The sequence below is a fragment of the Emydura macquarii genome, unplaced genomic scaffold (genome assembly GCF_026122565.2).
Source record: "Emydura macquarii macquarii isolate MOO-44397 ecotype Brisbane River unplaced genomic scaffold, CSIRO-AGI_Emac_v2 contig_2768, whole genome shotgun sequence".
Classification (NCBI taxonomy): Eukaryota; Metazoa; Chordata; order Testudines; family Chelidae; genus Emydura; species Emydura macquarii.
The window spans coordinates 52,161,186-52,175,092 of NW_027132905.1; the positions used below are offsets into that span (position 1 = coordinate 52,161,186).

The following is a 13,907-nucleotide window of genomic DNA, read 5'->3' on the forward strand; positions in this document are numbered from 1 at the left end:
GGGTAGCATGATTAAACGGGCACAGCTCACCGCAGGGGCTCGGTCCATGAGGCACAGTGGGGATCATTGCTCAATACGTAAATATTGCAGTGGCAGAGTTCAACCTTTTGGCATGAGGGAAAGGAAGATAAATGCTGCCAGTTCCCTCTGAGCTGCAGGAACCCTGCATCCATCTAATTGCACTTCATAATGGATTCAGCAAACCATTAATTATCAGATTATATTGTAGGGAACTGCAGATAAAAGAGCTTTGTGAAACGTACTCTTAAAGAGGCCATAGCACAGCAATGAGGGCTGTGCACTGCGCTGGCACAGACAGCGAGCTTTGTGCAAGGTGTCTGAAAGCGCTGTACAAAGCACTGTATTGTATGCCGCAGGGGAACGGCTGCGTGCAATCGTGGCAGCCATTATGTGCTCCGAGAGAAATGTTTGCATTAGCGCCAATTCATTGGTAACAGTATTAAACGCCTGAGAAACAATGGGCCACAGCACTCCGATTAGCTGCCTCACTCTTCAAACACTGCAGCCTCAGCTGAGCCAGAGGAGGCAGGGAGATCTTGCGGCTTTTGTCACCTCACAAAGAAGACACAAGTGGTAGCTGTCCAGCCGTGGGTCTGACCGTGCTACTTAGTGTAGGGCATGAACTGCTGTAGCTGCACGGTGCTGACAGCTCGGCAGTGATCTGGCTAGGATGAGGTGTTGCTACCCTTTGCTGGAGACAGTTGAATGGAGTCAGCGATGGACACTGGGGGCTGGCAGAGGCTAGTGTTTTGGGGTTGGTTTTTATTAACTTTAGGCTAGAGCTCCCTGTATACCATTTTTACAGGTTAAGAGGCTCCGGGTTGTTTATGTGAAGCCAGAGCTGTGCTGGGGAGATGCAAGACATCGGATGGATGGACAGCTAGCTTCCCCAGGAGGGCTCTGCATGAGAAAGGCAAGGTCCACTTGCTGAAGTCCGACAGGGCTCCCAGTACACTCCCCCCGTTAGCAAGTGTGGTGCGTGACTGTCTTGGGTACAGGAGAGAGTGAAGCTGGGCCATTCCTACCTGCATAGCAGCCACTTTCTGAACAGCAGGTAGCTAATCAGATACTCTACGTCTGCTGGGAGAGAGAGAACCCAAAATCTGTACCTGTGGACAATGGTTTGTCCGACCTGCTTGATCCTGACACCCTGTAGCTGCCAGCCCCAGACACCCGATTTTCGTTCCCATAACTAAACTTTGGATTTCCCTTTGTCAGGTTAAGACGGGGCATGGCCCTAAGTGGCTGAAGCCTCAGCTTGAGCACAGATCCAAAAGGATGGCCCCGCTGTGACCAGACTGTCTAGAGGTATGTCTGGGCTTCAGAGCTGAGCCCAATCGTCTACACGGCTGGTTTCAGAGCTGTAGTGTGAACCCTGTGAGCCAGGCTCTGGGACTCGCTGCCATGGGTTTTAAAACTCAGTGTAGACACAGCCTAGAGCAGGGGTAATCAATAGGCAGACTGCAGGCCAAATCCCAATCGCCAGATGATTCTGAACATACCATAAAATCTTTTTATTTTATTTATCATTCTTGTCACTGTGGTGCAAAAAATGTTTCTCTGGAGTCTGGACCTTGACTACACCTTGACCAAGAAATCTGGATCTTGACAAAAAACACTTAACTACTGCTGTCCTCGAGGGCCTCAAGGGCAGCGTAGCGTGTGAGGGGGAACAAGAGAAGAAATGAAGCAGTGTGTTGGAAGCTGCCTTATCCACACAGATCTACGTTCTCGCAAATATCCTGTATCTGTGTATACCCGTTAGACTCTCCGATTCCTCCTCAAGCATCTGTCACCAGCACCCCGGCACAGCGGAGAGCTGCCCTCAGGCTGGTTCCTGACTGTTGGACTTTGGTCTGTTCCTCACCCCGCTGCCCCACATGGCTCCCAACTCTTTCTATGACTGACAAAGTCTCTGCATCTCCCTCTTCTGCCCCCCATGTTTGGGCAGAGCCTTTGCTTAGCTGTGCTCCAGTTCTCTCCTTTCCTACTACTCAAACTGTTCTCCTGGGGCTGGAAGGGACATGTGGCGCGCTCCCTCAGAACCAGCAGCTGCTGCCCACCGCTAAGGAGGAAGCCATCTTGGATCCATGACTTCCGAGCACAGCTAGCGCTGCCAATCTCTCACGTTCTCAGGCATGCTGTGCTGCAGTGTGTCACTTCTTTTGCCAGTGTCACACATCCCAGTTTTTTGATGGAGAAAACCAGAATCTCACTGCCAGAGCAGTACGTCTCGGTACGTACGGCCGATGGGCCAGCCGGATGGCTTCCCTTCCAGGTGCTCGCAGCCACGCCTCACTTAGCGTCTTCACAAATCAGAGTTACTTTGTCATCAAACAAGTCCTCCATAGTCACCGCCACCAGCTCCGAGCCAGCTTGGGGATCTGGCAATGCCACAAACACTTGAGAGCCAGCGAGCTGGGCTTCATCCAAGGTGATCATGTGCTCTGCTGCTGCTCCTTGCTCTGATGTCTGAATCACCTGAATGGGAGAGTCAAGGAGACACTTACAGCAAGCTTTCCTCTAAATTGCTCCAACGTCTGCATTGTTCTCGTCCCGAGTCTAATGATAACATTTACTTTCACACCAGAGGAGTGCAATTACAATAGGCATGAGCCTAATGGGAAACTCCAAGATGCACGCACCAGTGATGCAAAAGAGAAGTCAGGCAAGCAATTTAAATATTTCTCTCCACAAAATTGCTATAATTTAGCACCATACGCAGTCTTGGATCATAAAGATTCTATGATTACACACTAGTGGAACACCATCCCAGGGAACCTCACACACTGGGCTCCAACATCCAAAAAGCTATTCTCTACTGAGAGCATCAATCTTAAAGGGACAGTATGGAGGTCCAGGCCTAAAATCTGGCCTTCTACAAAAGAGTTATAATCTAGTGAGGAATGGCATCTGGATTCCAATAGACTCTTTCTTTGAGTAACCGGTCTCTCCGCACATCCCACCAACACTTCCCCCTCAGTTCCCTGAGAGCAGGTGTGAGACTGGGAATCAGGGTCTGCGGAACAGACAGCGTGGAGGTAAAGGGCTGTTTGTGATGGGGAACCAGTTCAGTTTGAACAGAGCCTCAGCACTTTCCGCTACCCAAACCCCAACTGGTGCTAAGGTATTAACATATAGATATGGTGCCCTCCTTCCTCCCCTCCAAACCAGTCACACCCCTGTGCTTTGCACGCCAAAGCCCAAGGGAGCCCCATGCAGCCTATCAGACACGGGACTTACTGGATTCGTCAAAACAGAAGATTTTTGGAGGGGGAGCTGAGGAGCTGGGGTGGAAGGAGGGGAGCTGGGGATGCCAACCAGTGCAGAGAATAATGGGGCTGGGAGAATGTAGGGGAGGAAGGAGAAGGATGGACCCCCCAACAGAGCCATTCCGGCGTTGGAGGCTTATTCCAGTCTCCCGTACATGAGGTTCGCCCAGCACCCCAGGTTACTGCCAGTGATCGGAGGAGTCCGTTACCTGCACGAGCTGGGCAGTGGTGGCCTGGCATTCCGTGACCGTCACCTTCGGGTGCTCAGCGCTGTAGTGACCCTGCAGCTGCTCTCGAGTGGTGAAAAGCTCCCCACACAGCCCGCAGGTGAAGGTGTTCTCTAGCTGCTTAAAGTGCTCTGTGGTGACATGGTGCTGCAGGGCCCCTGGGAAGCGGAAGGAGGCCGCACAGTACAAGCAGCGAAATGGCTGGGTCCCTGTGCAAGAGACATGGAGAAAGTGTCACTACGAATGGGGAACTCACGGGAGAGCAGAGAGCCAGGGCTGAGGCAGGGATGGGAGGAAGCAGTGTGATGCAGGAGACAATGGGGAGTGGTGATGGCAGGTGGTGATCGGCGATGAGCCGCACAGAGGTGAGTGCAGGGGGCACCAGGAGTGATGCGGGATCCTGCCCGGTCCCTGTGACTGCACTCTGGTGTGGGTTATTGGGGGGTTGGTTTGTTTTTATCTTGCCCATCTGCCTCTCACCCAGAGCTCTCCCCACCCGCCTTCTGCATCACAGCCGCCTTCCCCCTCTTCCCCGCACTGGCTAACTCGCCTTTTCCGGTTACCCTCCCCCCTCTACAGCTCCCACTCGCTCTACCTGCTTCTCTTCCCATCTCCTCCCACCGCTTCAAATCCAGACCCCACATCCATACTCGGATTCTCACCTCTGGAGAGATTCGCCCCAAACTTGGCCCTCCCTCCATTCCCCCAACCTCTACCTGCCAGGCCCATCGCTGGCATCACCTCCACCCCTCTCGGGCCACCACAACCTCACACCCATCTCCCTCCTTCCCCCGTGCTGCTCCCCTTCTCTTGCGGTCTCTGGAATACCTGCTTCACCTCCACAGAAATCTCAGCTGTCCCCGACCTCTTCATACCGCGCTCCCTCCAGCTCCTGGCTCTCACAGAGACTTGGATCCCTTCCCCTGACACTGCCTCTGCAGCTGCCCTGTCTCACAGCAGCCTCTGCTTTTCTTGCACTCCCTGCCCTGCATCAGACCCTGGTGGGGCTGTTGGGCTCCTCCTCTCCCACTCCTGCCATTTCCAACCCACCCTCCTCCCGCATCGTCTCTTCTGAGCAGCACTGCATCCGACCCTTCTCTCCTCTCCCCTGCCACGCTGCTGTCATCTACCACCCACCAGCTCCTCCCCACCGGCCTTCTGCTCCGATTCCAACATTCATAGACTATAGGGCCAGAAGGGACCATTGTGATCAGCTAATCCTACCTGTACAACACAGGCTGTGTAACCTGTATTAATTAGTCTGAACTAGAGCAGATCTTTTAGATCTCTGGCTCCCTCTTCTCCACCATATCAAACATAAGCTATTTGTCTTCACTTTCAAGGTCCTTCACAGCCTATCCCCACTCTACCTAGCCTCTCTCATTCACTACTGAGATGTTGACTCCTACCTGTTTGGCTCATGATTCCTGCCTCCATCGCCCACCTGTTAAATTTTCAAACCAGTACCTGTGTGTTTTCTTCTACATTGCCCCACGTCTGGGAGGAGCTCCCCATAAACACCAACTAAGCCACTTCATTAGCCTTCTTCACACCCCCCTTAAAACTCTCCTTTGCCATGATGCCTACAGAACACTTGACAACAGTTAGGCTGCTGGTGTGCCGAGACCACTGGTGCTGACTAGTGGTCTCTGATTGTTTCCTTGTACTCCCTCTTCGGTTCTGTTATCTTCTACTTAGATTGTAAGCTCTCGGGGGCAAGGGCTATTTGTTCTGTGTTTGTACAGTACCTAGCACAATGGAGGCCTGGTCCATGACAGGGGTTTCCTAGGGGCTATGGGAATACAAATAATAATAAAGACCTGAGTGCCTGCACTTGACATGGACCTGCAGCAGAGCCAGCGTGGGGAAGAGCTCCTTGCACTTCTCACACTCGTGGAACTTCACATCTGCAAACAAGAGCATGGGGAGAGGTGTGGACTCTAAGTTCCTTCCAGATTCGACAGTCATTCTAGGCCAGTGCTCCCAACACAGACACGCAAGGGAGTCGTGTCAATAGCTCAGCAAAAGCCCATCTCACGACAGTAGCAGGAAGCCTCCTGGGAGAGACGGCTTAGCAAAGGGAGGTTGCTACGGAACTAGCTCTGACACGGAGGGTATGTCTACACTGCAACTGAACACCCGCGGCTTGCTCACATCAGCTGACTTGGGTTCGCAGGACTCGGGCTATCGAACTGTTTAACTGCAGTGTAGATGTTCAGGCTTGGACTGGAGCCCAGGCTCTGGGATCCTCCCTCTTCGCAGGGTCCTAGGGCCCTGGCTCCAGCCCAAGCCTGAATGTCTACACTGCAATTAAACAGCGCTGTAACCTGAGCTCTGCAAGCCCGAATCAGCTGACACAGCCCAGCCGCAGGCGTTTAATTGCAGTGTAGACATACCTAGAGAGAGGACCCACTGGATGAGACACAGTGAATTTAGTGCGGTCTCAGGAGACTGTGCTGTGCACAATCCTGCCAAGTTAGGGTTATTCCTGCAGCTCACTTAGATCTCCAAAGCACTGGCTTCCCAGAGCGCACAGTGCTGGATTCTTACCCGCATGTTCCGCCTTGACATGCTTCTTGTGGGCAGTGGTGCTGGCGAAGGTTTTGTCACAGGAGCTGCACTGCAGTGAGCAGAACTTGGAGGAGCGGTGATTCTGAGCTGCAAAGACATCAGGATGATGGGTCCGGTTGTGATACCATAACCCTGACAGCTGCTGTAAAGAAATCAGTCAAATCATGGTTACAACAGCAAAGCTGTTCAACAGGGTAACACAACAGCAACAGGCTGTGATCATAAGGCCACATGGATACAGGGCTGCACCCAGTGGGCTGAGACACAGCAGACCTTACTGCTCATCTGTCCTGATCCAAACCCATCCCTGTGCCACTCAGCACAGCCAATACATCGCGTGTGTTGCTGTAACTCATTTACATCAGCAGTACAGCATCCGGAGTGGGGCTTAGAAAGCATGTGAGCTCTACTTACAGAATTCATCCCACAGCCTCTGAAAAGCCCAGCTCTATTAGTTCTCTTCCGTTTCCCTCACTACGGGCCCCATTTGGGGCTGAATTTTCACACCATGCAGCCTCATGTGGATGGCACATGCAAAACGGGGAATTCCAACGTAACGGCTCTTAGCAACCCAGGCTAGAAACTTTATATTGAAGTCAAAGCTCAGATTCTGGAGAGTCCAGGGCAGGAATTTATCTAAGTCTTTGCAACTGGCACATTTTCAGAGCCTGCAGATTTCTATTGTCCTGGTTTGTACACCTGTCTTTTTCCTATTGGTCACAGGACGACCCCTGCTCTGAGCAACAAGGAGCCTTGTTCCTTTTGCAGTGGGGGAATTGCCATGTGTGGTGTCTAATTGCGCACTGCCAGTGAGAAGTCTCTCTGAAAAGCACCATGCAAGGGGGTATGCTGGAGGGGTGGGATAACACGTGCATTAGGGTACTTTGGGGGGGGCTGACGTAATACATGCACTGAGCCCAGCCCACCTGATAGGCTTTGTCACAAATCTCACAGCTGAACGGCTTCCCTCCAACGTGGGTCACCATGTGGCGCTCCAGAAGGGATGGAGCGCTAAAGACTTTGCCACAGGCAGTGCAGGGATGGTACTCCCTGGAGTGGACCTCGTGAATGTGCTTGCGATGTTCCTGCAGGGTGGGGAAACTCATCCGACATTTCTTGCAATCATATGGATCCTCAATATCTGCTCCCACAAAGAGGTGGTGAAAATCAGGAGTGTGGAGGAGAGAGGAAGACGGACAGATCAAGAAGAAAAGAAATGAGAAGAGGTAGCAAAGGGAGAAGAGATGCTAGTTATTTCCAGGCAATAGCAAGCATTTGAGTTTTGGGATCTTTGCAAGCAGGTACCATTCCCCCCCTTCTTCCCGTCACTTACAGTGATGAAGATTCCCAGCAGTTCTTAGGAGCCCCACCTTTCCCTTGGCTTGTGTTGTTAGACAGTGCTGTTGTTTTCTTGAGAAGATCCCACCCCTAGGTCCAGAGCATAAAGCTTCTTAACAACAGCCTTTCCCTTCCCAGGAGGGAAAGTCCCACCACGAGGCACCAGCGAAAGGCCAGGCTGCAGTCATTCATAGCACCCATGAAGCTCCAGCACACCAGGGCAGCCCCTGACACCAGGACTGCTGTGGTCTGGAACATCAAGCACTTGAACGTGGCATTGCACCTTCATCTCCTCCTCCCAGTCACATTCTCATGGCCATTTGTTTGAGGATCTCCAACGTCTCTGTTCAGCCCCTTGGGAAGAGCTCTATTTGAGGCATAGCGGGGCTCAGGTACTCACTGTGGAACGTGCGCAGATGGATGGAGAGCCCATTGGCCTGTCTGAATCCTTTCCCACACTCCCTGCAGACATATGGCTTATCTCCGGTGTGAGTCCTCACGTGACGAGACAGCTCAATGGACTGGGCAAATACCGCATCACAGTACTGGCAGGCGTACATCTTCCCTGCAGCGAGAGCCAAGATCAGAGGCTGAAAATTCTCCAGCTGGCCCTGACAAGGGGGAAAGGATTTCTGGACAACATAAGATCACATCTAAGGAAAGGGGGCAGGAGGTTACAGAACACACAAGCTCTCATGGGACCAACACCTCACTCACAACGCAAAGCAATCCTTCCCAAAGACGCTGGCATCAGACCAAAAAACCTCATGTGCAAAAGGTGAGCTCTCTGACCATCAACACGGACATAGGGCTGAAGGGAGGAGAGGAGCCAACAGACGCTGGAGCTATGGGCCCAGCAGACAGGAAGGAGAGTGGACACAGAGAACACAGGCAGGTCTGTCAGAGAGTGAGATGGCAGTTGGGCAGTGATGGGGTGACGCCAGAGGCCGCTGGAGCTGAGGACTGATCGGTATCAACCTCTAGTGTTGGTACTGAAACCATGTCAGCAGATACGGTTAGAGAAAGGTCAGGGAGATGGACACCAGCCAAGGACAAAGCAGAGGAGCCATTAAAAGGGAGGCTGAAGGAACAATCCATCAGCAAGACAGGAGCAGTGGACGTAGCCAGGAGTAGATGGATTAAGCCCTGACCTCTCAGGTATGTAAATTCCGTTCTGCAGACAGGGAACCAGTAATACAGCCCTGTGCTTTAACCACTAGACCATGCTCCTCCTCCAAGCACACGCACAGGCACGCAGGCACTGGGGCACAGCAGGAACACAGAGTTCCAGAAGGGGCTCACCCTCCGAGTGCTTCTTCTTGGTGTGATAGGCAAGGGCGGAGGCCTGTGTGAAGGTCATGAGGCAGTGCTTGCACATGAAGGGGCGGTCGCCCGTGTGCAGCCGCAGATGGTTCTTCAGGGTGGAGTTGGCTGCAAATTTGGCGCCACATTCTTCACAGGAGAAGGGCTTCTCATCAAAGTGCTCCGTCAGCTTATGGTACTGCATCCCTGGGGGCAGGAGACCAAAGGGAGCAGTTTATGCCTGGCACAAAGACCTTCCAAAAGCAATACCCCATACCCTAGATCACCAGGTGACTGTTTAATTTCACACCAGAAGGAGCTTATTTTCTTAGCAGCCTGCTTTCCCAACTGCTTTCCGAGATGCCACTTGCTGAGAGGAAAGAATGACATAGCAATGAACTCCCTATGCCCATAGATCGCTGCTACTCCATCCTCCACGCTGCGAGTAGGGACGCTTGGCAGGAGGAAAAGGAACCCAGGGCACGGAGAAGCCTTGACCCTTTCATTACCACCTGCTGTTAAAATCAGCTGAGAAACTGAACAGGCCATCTTGCTGGGCAATTATTTCTGGAGGCCTTTTAAATTGCCAACAGCCCCACTTTTCCTTCATGGGCCTCATGCAATGGTGGAAAAACAATCATGGAAAAATTAAGCAGCAAGATACTGGCAATCGGCAGGGCAGGTGAAATGAATTGAATTGCATTCGCCTCTACACAGTGCAGTTCATGGCTTCTCAATCTACCCCTAGACTCCTCAATGCATAAATGAGGGAGGGGCTAGCTGATTTCAGGCTATTGATCTAATGCAGGGGTGGGGAACCTCCGGCCCGCGGGCCGGATTCGGCCCGCGAAAGAATTTGATCCGGCCCGCGGGCGGGCGGGAAGTGCGCGCCGCTGAAAGCTTGCCGTCGAAACCCCGCCGCCGTCTGCCCATTTTCGGCAGCGGGGGGAGTTCGGAGGCGGTTACTGGCCCACGGCACCCCGCGGACACTGTAAAACCGCGCCGCCGAAAAGGCGGAAACGGCGGCGGCATTTCGGCGGTGGGGGTGGAGTCGGCGGCGGCGCGGTTTCACGGCGGCGGCGGGCAGTGCCCCTTTTCGGCGGCGGCGGCGGGATTCGGCAGCATGGCCCGCAAATGACGGTAGGCATATCAAAATGGCCCTTGGCAGGGAAAAGGTTCCCCACCCCTGATCTAATGTGTCGTTAATATGCCTGTTATCCTGCTATCTAAGGACCTCTGCCCCTGCTGCTTGTGGAGTCTCTTCCAGGTCTACTATTGCTAACCCTACCTGAGGCATGAGCAAATTCTCTTCCACAGATGTCACATGTCACTGGGAGCCGCTTCTTCTTCTTTTTGGCTGTCCCTGCAGCTCCAGGCCCTCCGTGGGCCTCGAGCTGATGCCTTTCCAGCTCCTTCTTGGAGGTCTTGATCTCACTGCACTCTTTACACTGTACTTGCGTCCCCTTAGCCACGCGACACCGTTTCATGTGCACCTTCAGACGGCAGTAGAAATGGAAGCTCTTATCACAGGCCTTGCAGACAAAGTTCTTTTTGGAGGGAGTTTTCTCTTGGGGCTCCTTCAGCTCCTTAGCGCTTGCACCCCCAGTCTTCTCCTCCTCCTTGTCCATAGCTTCAATCTGGGATTCACTGTTCACCTTCCACTTCCGGATTCCAGCATTCTCCCCACTTCCCTCGGTTAGGAGCCCTGTGTGGACAATAACTCCCATTTCAGTGCTTACTGACAACTCCAGGTGCTGGCCTTCCTCACCCTACTAAGAGCTCCTTATCCTTCATTGTCCTGCACAGGTGTGAAAGGGTGGCTTAATGTGTGCAGAACACTGTCACATCTCAATGGCAGCACTTCACACCCACTTTGTGCAGGTCGCAACAACAGTGTCAGGTGCAAGGAAGCAGAGAATCAGAATCCTTCAGCCTCCTGTGCTCCCTGCCTGTCGTGAAGGGCCGGCTCGACGTCCCGCACTTACCTGCTGCTCAAGCTCCGCAGCCCAGCGCTGGCTCGGGGGGGAGGAAAAGGGAGCCCGGCCCGGCCCAGCACCTCCCCCCCCGAAGGCCGGTGCCCGGGGGCCTGGGCCCCCGCTCGGTATGCCCTCTGAACTGAACTTGTCAAGTGAGCTGCAATACTTATTATAGTACATAAGCTATCCAGAGAAAGCAGAGGAGGTGTATATGGGACAGGGGTGTAAGGAAGGCTCCTAGCACCCACCTCCTGGTCACACACCAGCAGTAGAATGTATACGGACAAGCACTCAAAGAAGAAGAAATGGTTACTCAAATTACAATAACTGTAGTTCTTCAAGACATGTTGACCAAATATATTCCACAATCTGCCCTCCTTCCTGCTACTATGGGGTTGGATTAAACCTGGATTCTGTCTTGGCGAAGGAACTGAGGGGCGGTTGGGGTCACCTTGCCTTTTATGCCCTTAGTTGGAAGCACCAGGACACTTAGTGTGCAGGCCCAGCTCCCAATAGCCACTGTTGGCCAGCAGGAGCTGAACTCGAGTGCGCGTGCCCCAAACACTGGAATAGATGTGAACAACGCATCTCAAAGAACCACTGTGACTGTAAGCGAAGTGACTGTTTCTTGAGGTATTCCGAACAACTCCACATCCATAGACCTCAACAATGGTTACAGGACAGCCCTATCAAGATGAGCGTCAGTTCCTGACCCTTCCATATTGAGTATAACCTGGTTTAGATGGAAGTCAGATACTATGTTTGGTATAAATTTTGGGTGAGGTCTCGAGAACAGCCTATCACGATGAAAAAACATACATGGAGGCCCTGCCATTTGTGCTGTTACATATTACTTTCTGGTCGATGTTATTGCTACTAGAAAGGCTGCTCTGGTGGAAAGATGAAACAAAAAACATGTAGCTGGTGGCTTAAAAGGTGGGCCCATTAATCCTGCCAGTATAATATTTAGATCCCTAGCAGGGGAAGGTTTTCTCTCTCTGAAGGCTATATTGTCATAAGGCCTTTTGGGAACACCTAGCCACTGTAGGGTGTGAAACTGTGGAATACCCCTGAACTGTTGTGTGGAAAGTTGAGATGGCTGCTAGACGGACCCTCAGGGAGCTCATCAATGACAGCAGACCCTGCAGGATGCCAGGTATCTGAAGTAGAGATGGTGATTGCTGTGCCCAGATAGTGAGTCTTTTACACCTGGCAGATTAAGTCTCGTAGAATCCTTTCTATGGGGAGGAGAACATTTTGTATCTCAGTATCTCTCTACTGCTGTTCGCCAGCCAGCGTCCATGCTAGGAGTGGCAGGGAATGCGGATCTGGATGGAGAATCTGTCCATTTCTTTGAGATATCACATTTGTTTTGGAGGTTGGATGGGTCTGAGAATCAGAACAGCCGCAGCCGTGCTGGTGCTACCATGATGATTCTGGCTGAATCCTGCTTGTGCACCTTGGGATCAGCGGAATTAGAGGGGAAGCATACATACAACAGGGGCAAATTAAGGACAGTGGGAAAAACAGCCTGAATGTTCAAACAGCCACTACATTGCAGTGTCCTTGTGCTACAGGATTGTCGTGTCTTCTCTACAGACTTGTGCCGGACAATACCGTTATCCTAGGCAGCCTACGAGATGACCATACCCTTGTATGGCTAATATAGTTACAGTACGAAAGCAAAGATTCACGTAGATCCAACATCATGTGAACAACCAGAGCTGCGGTAATGCCACATGCCAAGAACAAGAGTTCTGAAAATAAACCAGTGCGCATGCAAAGCAGCTCACAAACTGCCCGAGTGTTTCCTGAACAAAAGCCTAGCCCATGAAATCACATACACAGGTACTGGGTAAATCACTGAAGTTAGAGATGGTCAACACCTATTAGGCCAACCAATCCATCTCCCTACGAATGCAGAAATGACCCTACACCACATTTCCCAGTACTAGGGTACATGCGTGAATCCAAACACTAGGATCCCAAGCACACCTTTGGTGAATGTCCCATTCTAACAGTGCAACACATGGGTCTGGGCACACAGCAATTCCATCCTGTGGTCCCACACTAAAACCACACAGCTCCAATTAACAGAGACTGGTGTAAGTGAATTGGAGTGGCACCTGCAGGTTTCTTACCCACATGCCCCAGCTCCTGCATCACTGGCTGTAGGCCTGGGAAAGATTCATGAACAGTGCATAACAGCTGACAGATCTTGATGGCAGGAACAGATTTCTCCTGTGCTGTGCTCAGAGCTGCTTTCAAGGAGGCCTCTGAACTCTCCTTCTGAGAGGAAATATTCAGTAGCTAAAGAAAGACAAGAGAGAAGAAGTTACATGGCAGACAAGAATGGTTTTTTTATTCCTGTACTTGCTTTAGCAGTCCATTTAGAGTCCATTCTGAGAAGCAGAAGAACATGCCTTTTGCCACAGAGCTCAGATCACAAGAATGGCCAAAGTGGGTCAGACCAATGATCCAACTAGCCCAGTAACCCATTTCTGACTGTGGCCAGCATCAGATGCTTCACTGGGAATGAACAAAACAGGGCTATTTTGCGTGATCCATCCAATCCCAGCTTTGGGCAACTTGAGGTTTAGGGGTGCTCGGTGCATGGGGTTGCATCCCTGACGATTTTGGCTACCAGCCATCAATGGACCTATCCTCGATGAACTGCTCCAATTTTTTTTTGAATGCAGTTATACTTTTAGCCTTCACAACATCCCCAGACAACAAGTTCCACAGGTTGACTGAGAGCTGTGTGAAGAAACACCTTCTTTTGTTTGTTTTAAATCTGCTTCCTATTAATTTCATTGGGTGACCGTAAGTTGTATGTGAAGAGGTAAACAAACACTTTCTCCATACCATTCATGATGTTATAGACCTCTATTATATCCCTCCTTAGTTGTCTCTTTTCAAAGCTGAACAGCCCCCGTCTTTTTAATCTTTCCTCATATGGAAGCTGCTCTATACCCCTCATCATTTTTTGTCCTTCTCTGTATCTTTTCCAATTCTAATATATCTTTTTTGAGATGAGACAACAAGAACTGCACGCAGTATTCAAGATATGAGCATACCATGGATTTATATAGTGGCATTATGATGTTTTCTGTCTTATTATCTATCCCTTTCCTAATGATTCTTAACATTGTTAGCTTTTTTGACTGCTGCTGCAGATTGAGTGAATGTTTTCAGAGAAC

At 51.4% G+C, this 13,907-nt stretch overlaps 1 protein-coding gene across 1 annotated transcript in view; it reads right to left on the minus strand.

The window, feature by feature from the left end:
• Positions 1–1,526: 1,526 nt before the first annotated feature.
• Positions 1,527–13,907, minus strand: part of ZBTB40 (zinc finger and BTB domain containing 40) — a 40,746-nt gene continuing 28,365 nt past the window's right edge. Inside the window, exons 10-18 of the mRNA XM_067566275.1 lie at positions 12,849–13,017; positions 10,020–10,436; positions 8,732–8,938; positions 7,830–7,994; positions 7,018–7,232; positions 6,071–6,233; positions 5,341–5,427; positions 3,503–3,729; positions 1,527–2,502 (exon numbers count right to left, since the gene is read on the minus strand). Coding sequence (XP_067422376.1) covers positions 2,317–2,502; positions 3,503–3,729; positions 5,341–5,427; positions 6,071–6,233; positions 7,018–7,232; positions 7,830–7,994; positions 8,732–8,938; positions 10,020–10,436; positions 12,849–13,017 — 1,836 coding nt within the window. The 3' untranslated portion in view covers positions 1,527–2,316. The remainder of the gene's footprint in view (positions 2,503–3,502; positions 3,730–5,340; positions 5,428–6,070; positions 6,234–7,017; positions 7,233–7,829; positions 7,995–8,731; positions 8,939–10,019; positions 10,437–12,848; positions 13,018–13,907) is intronic.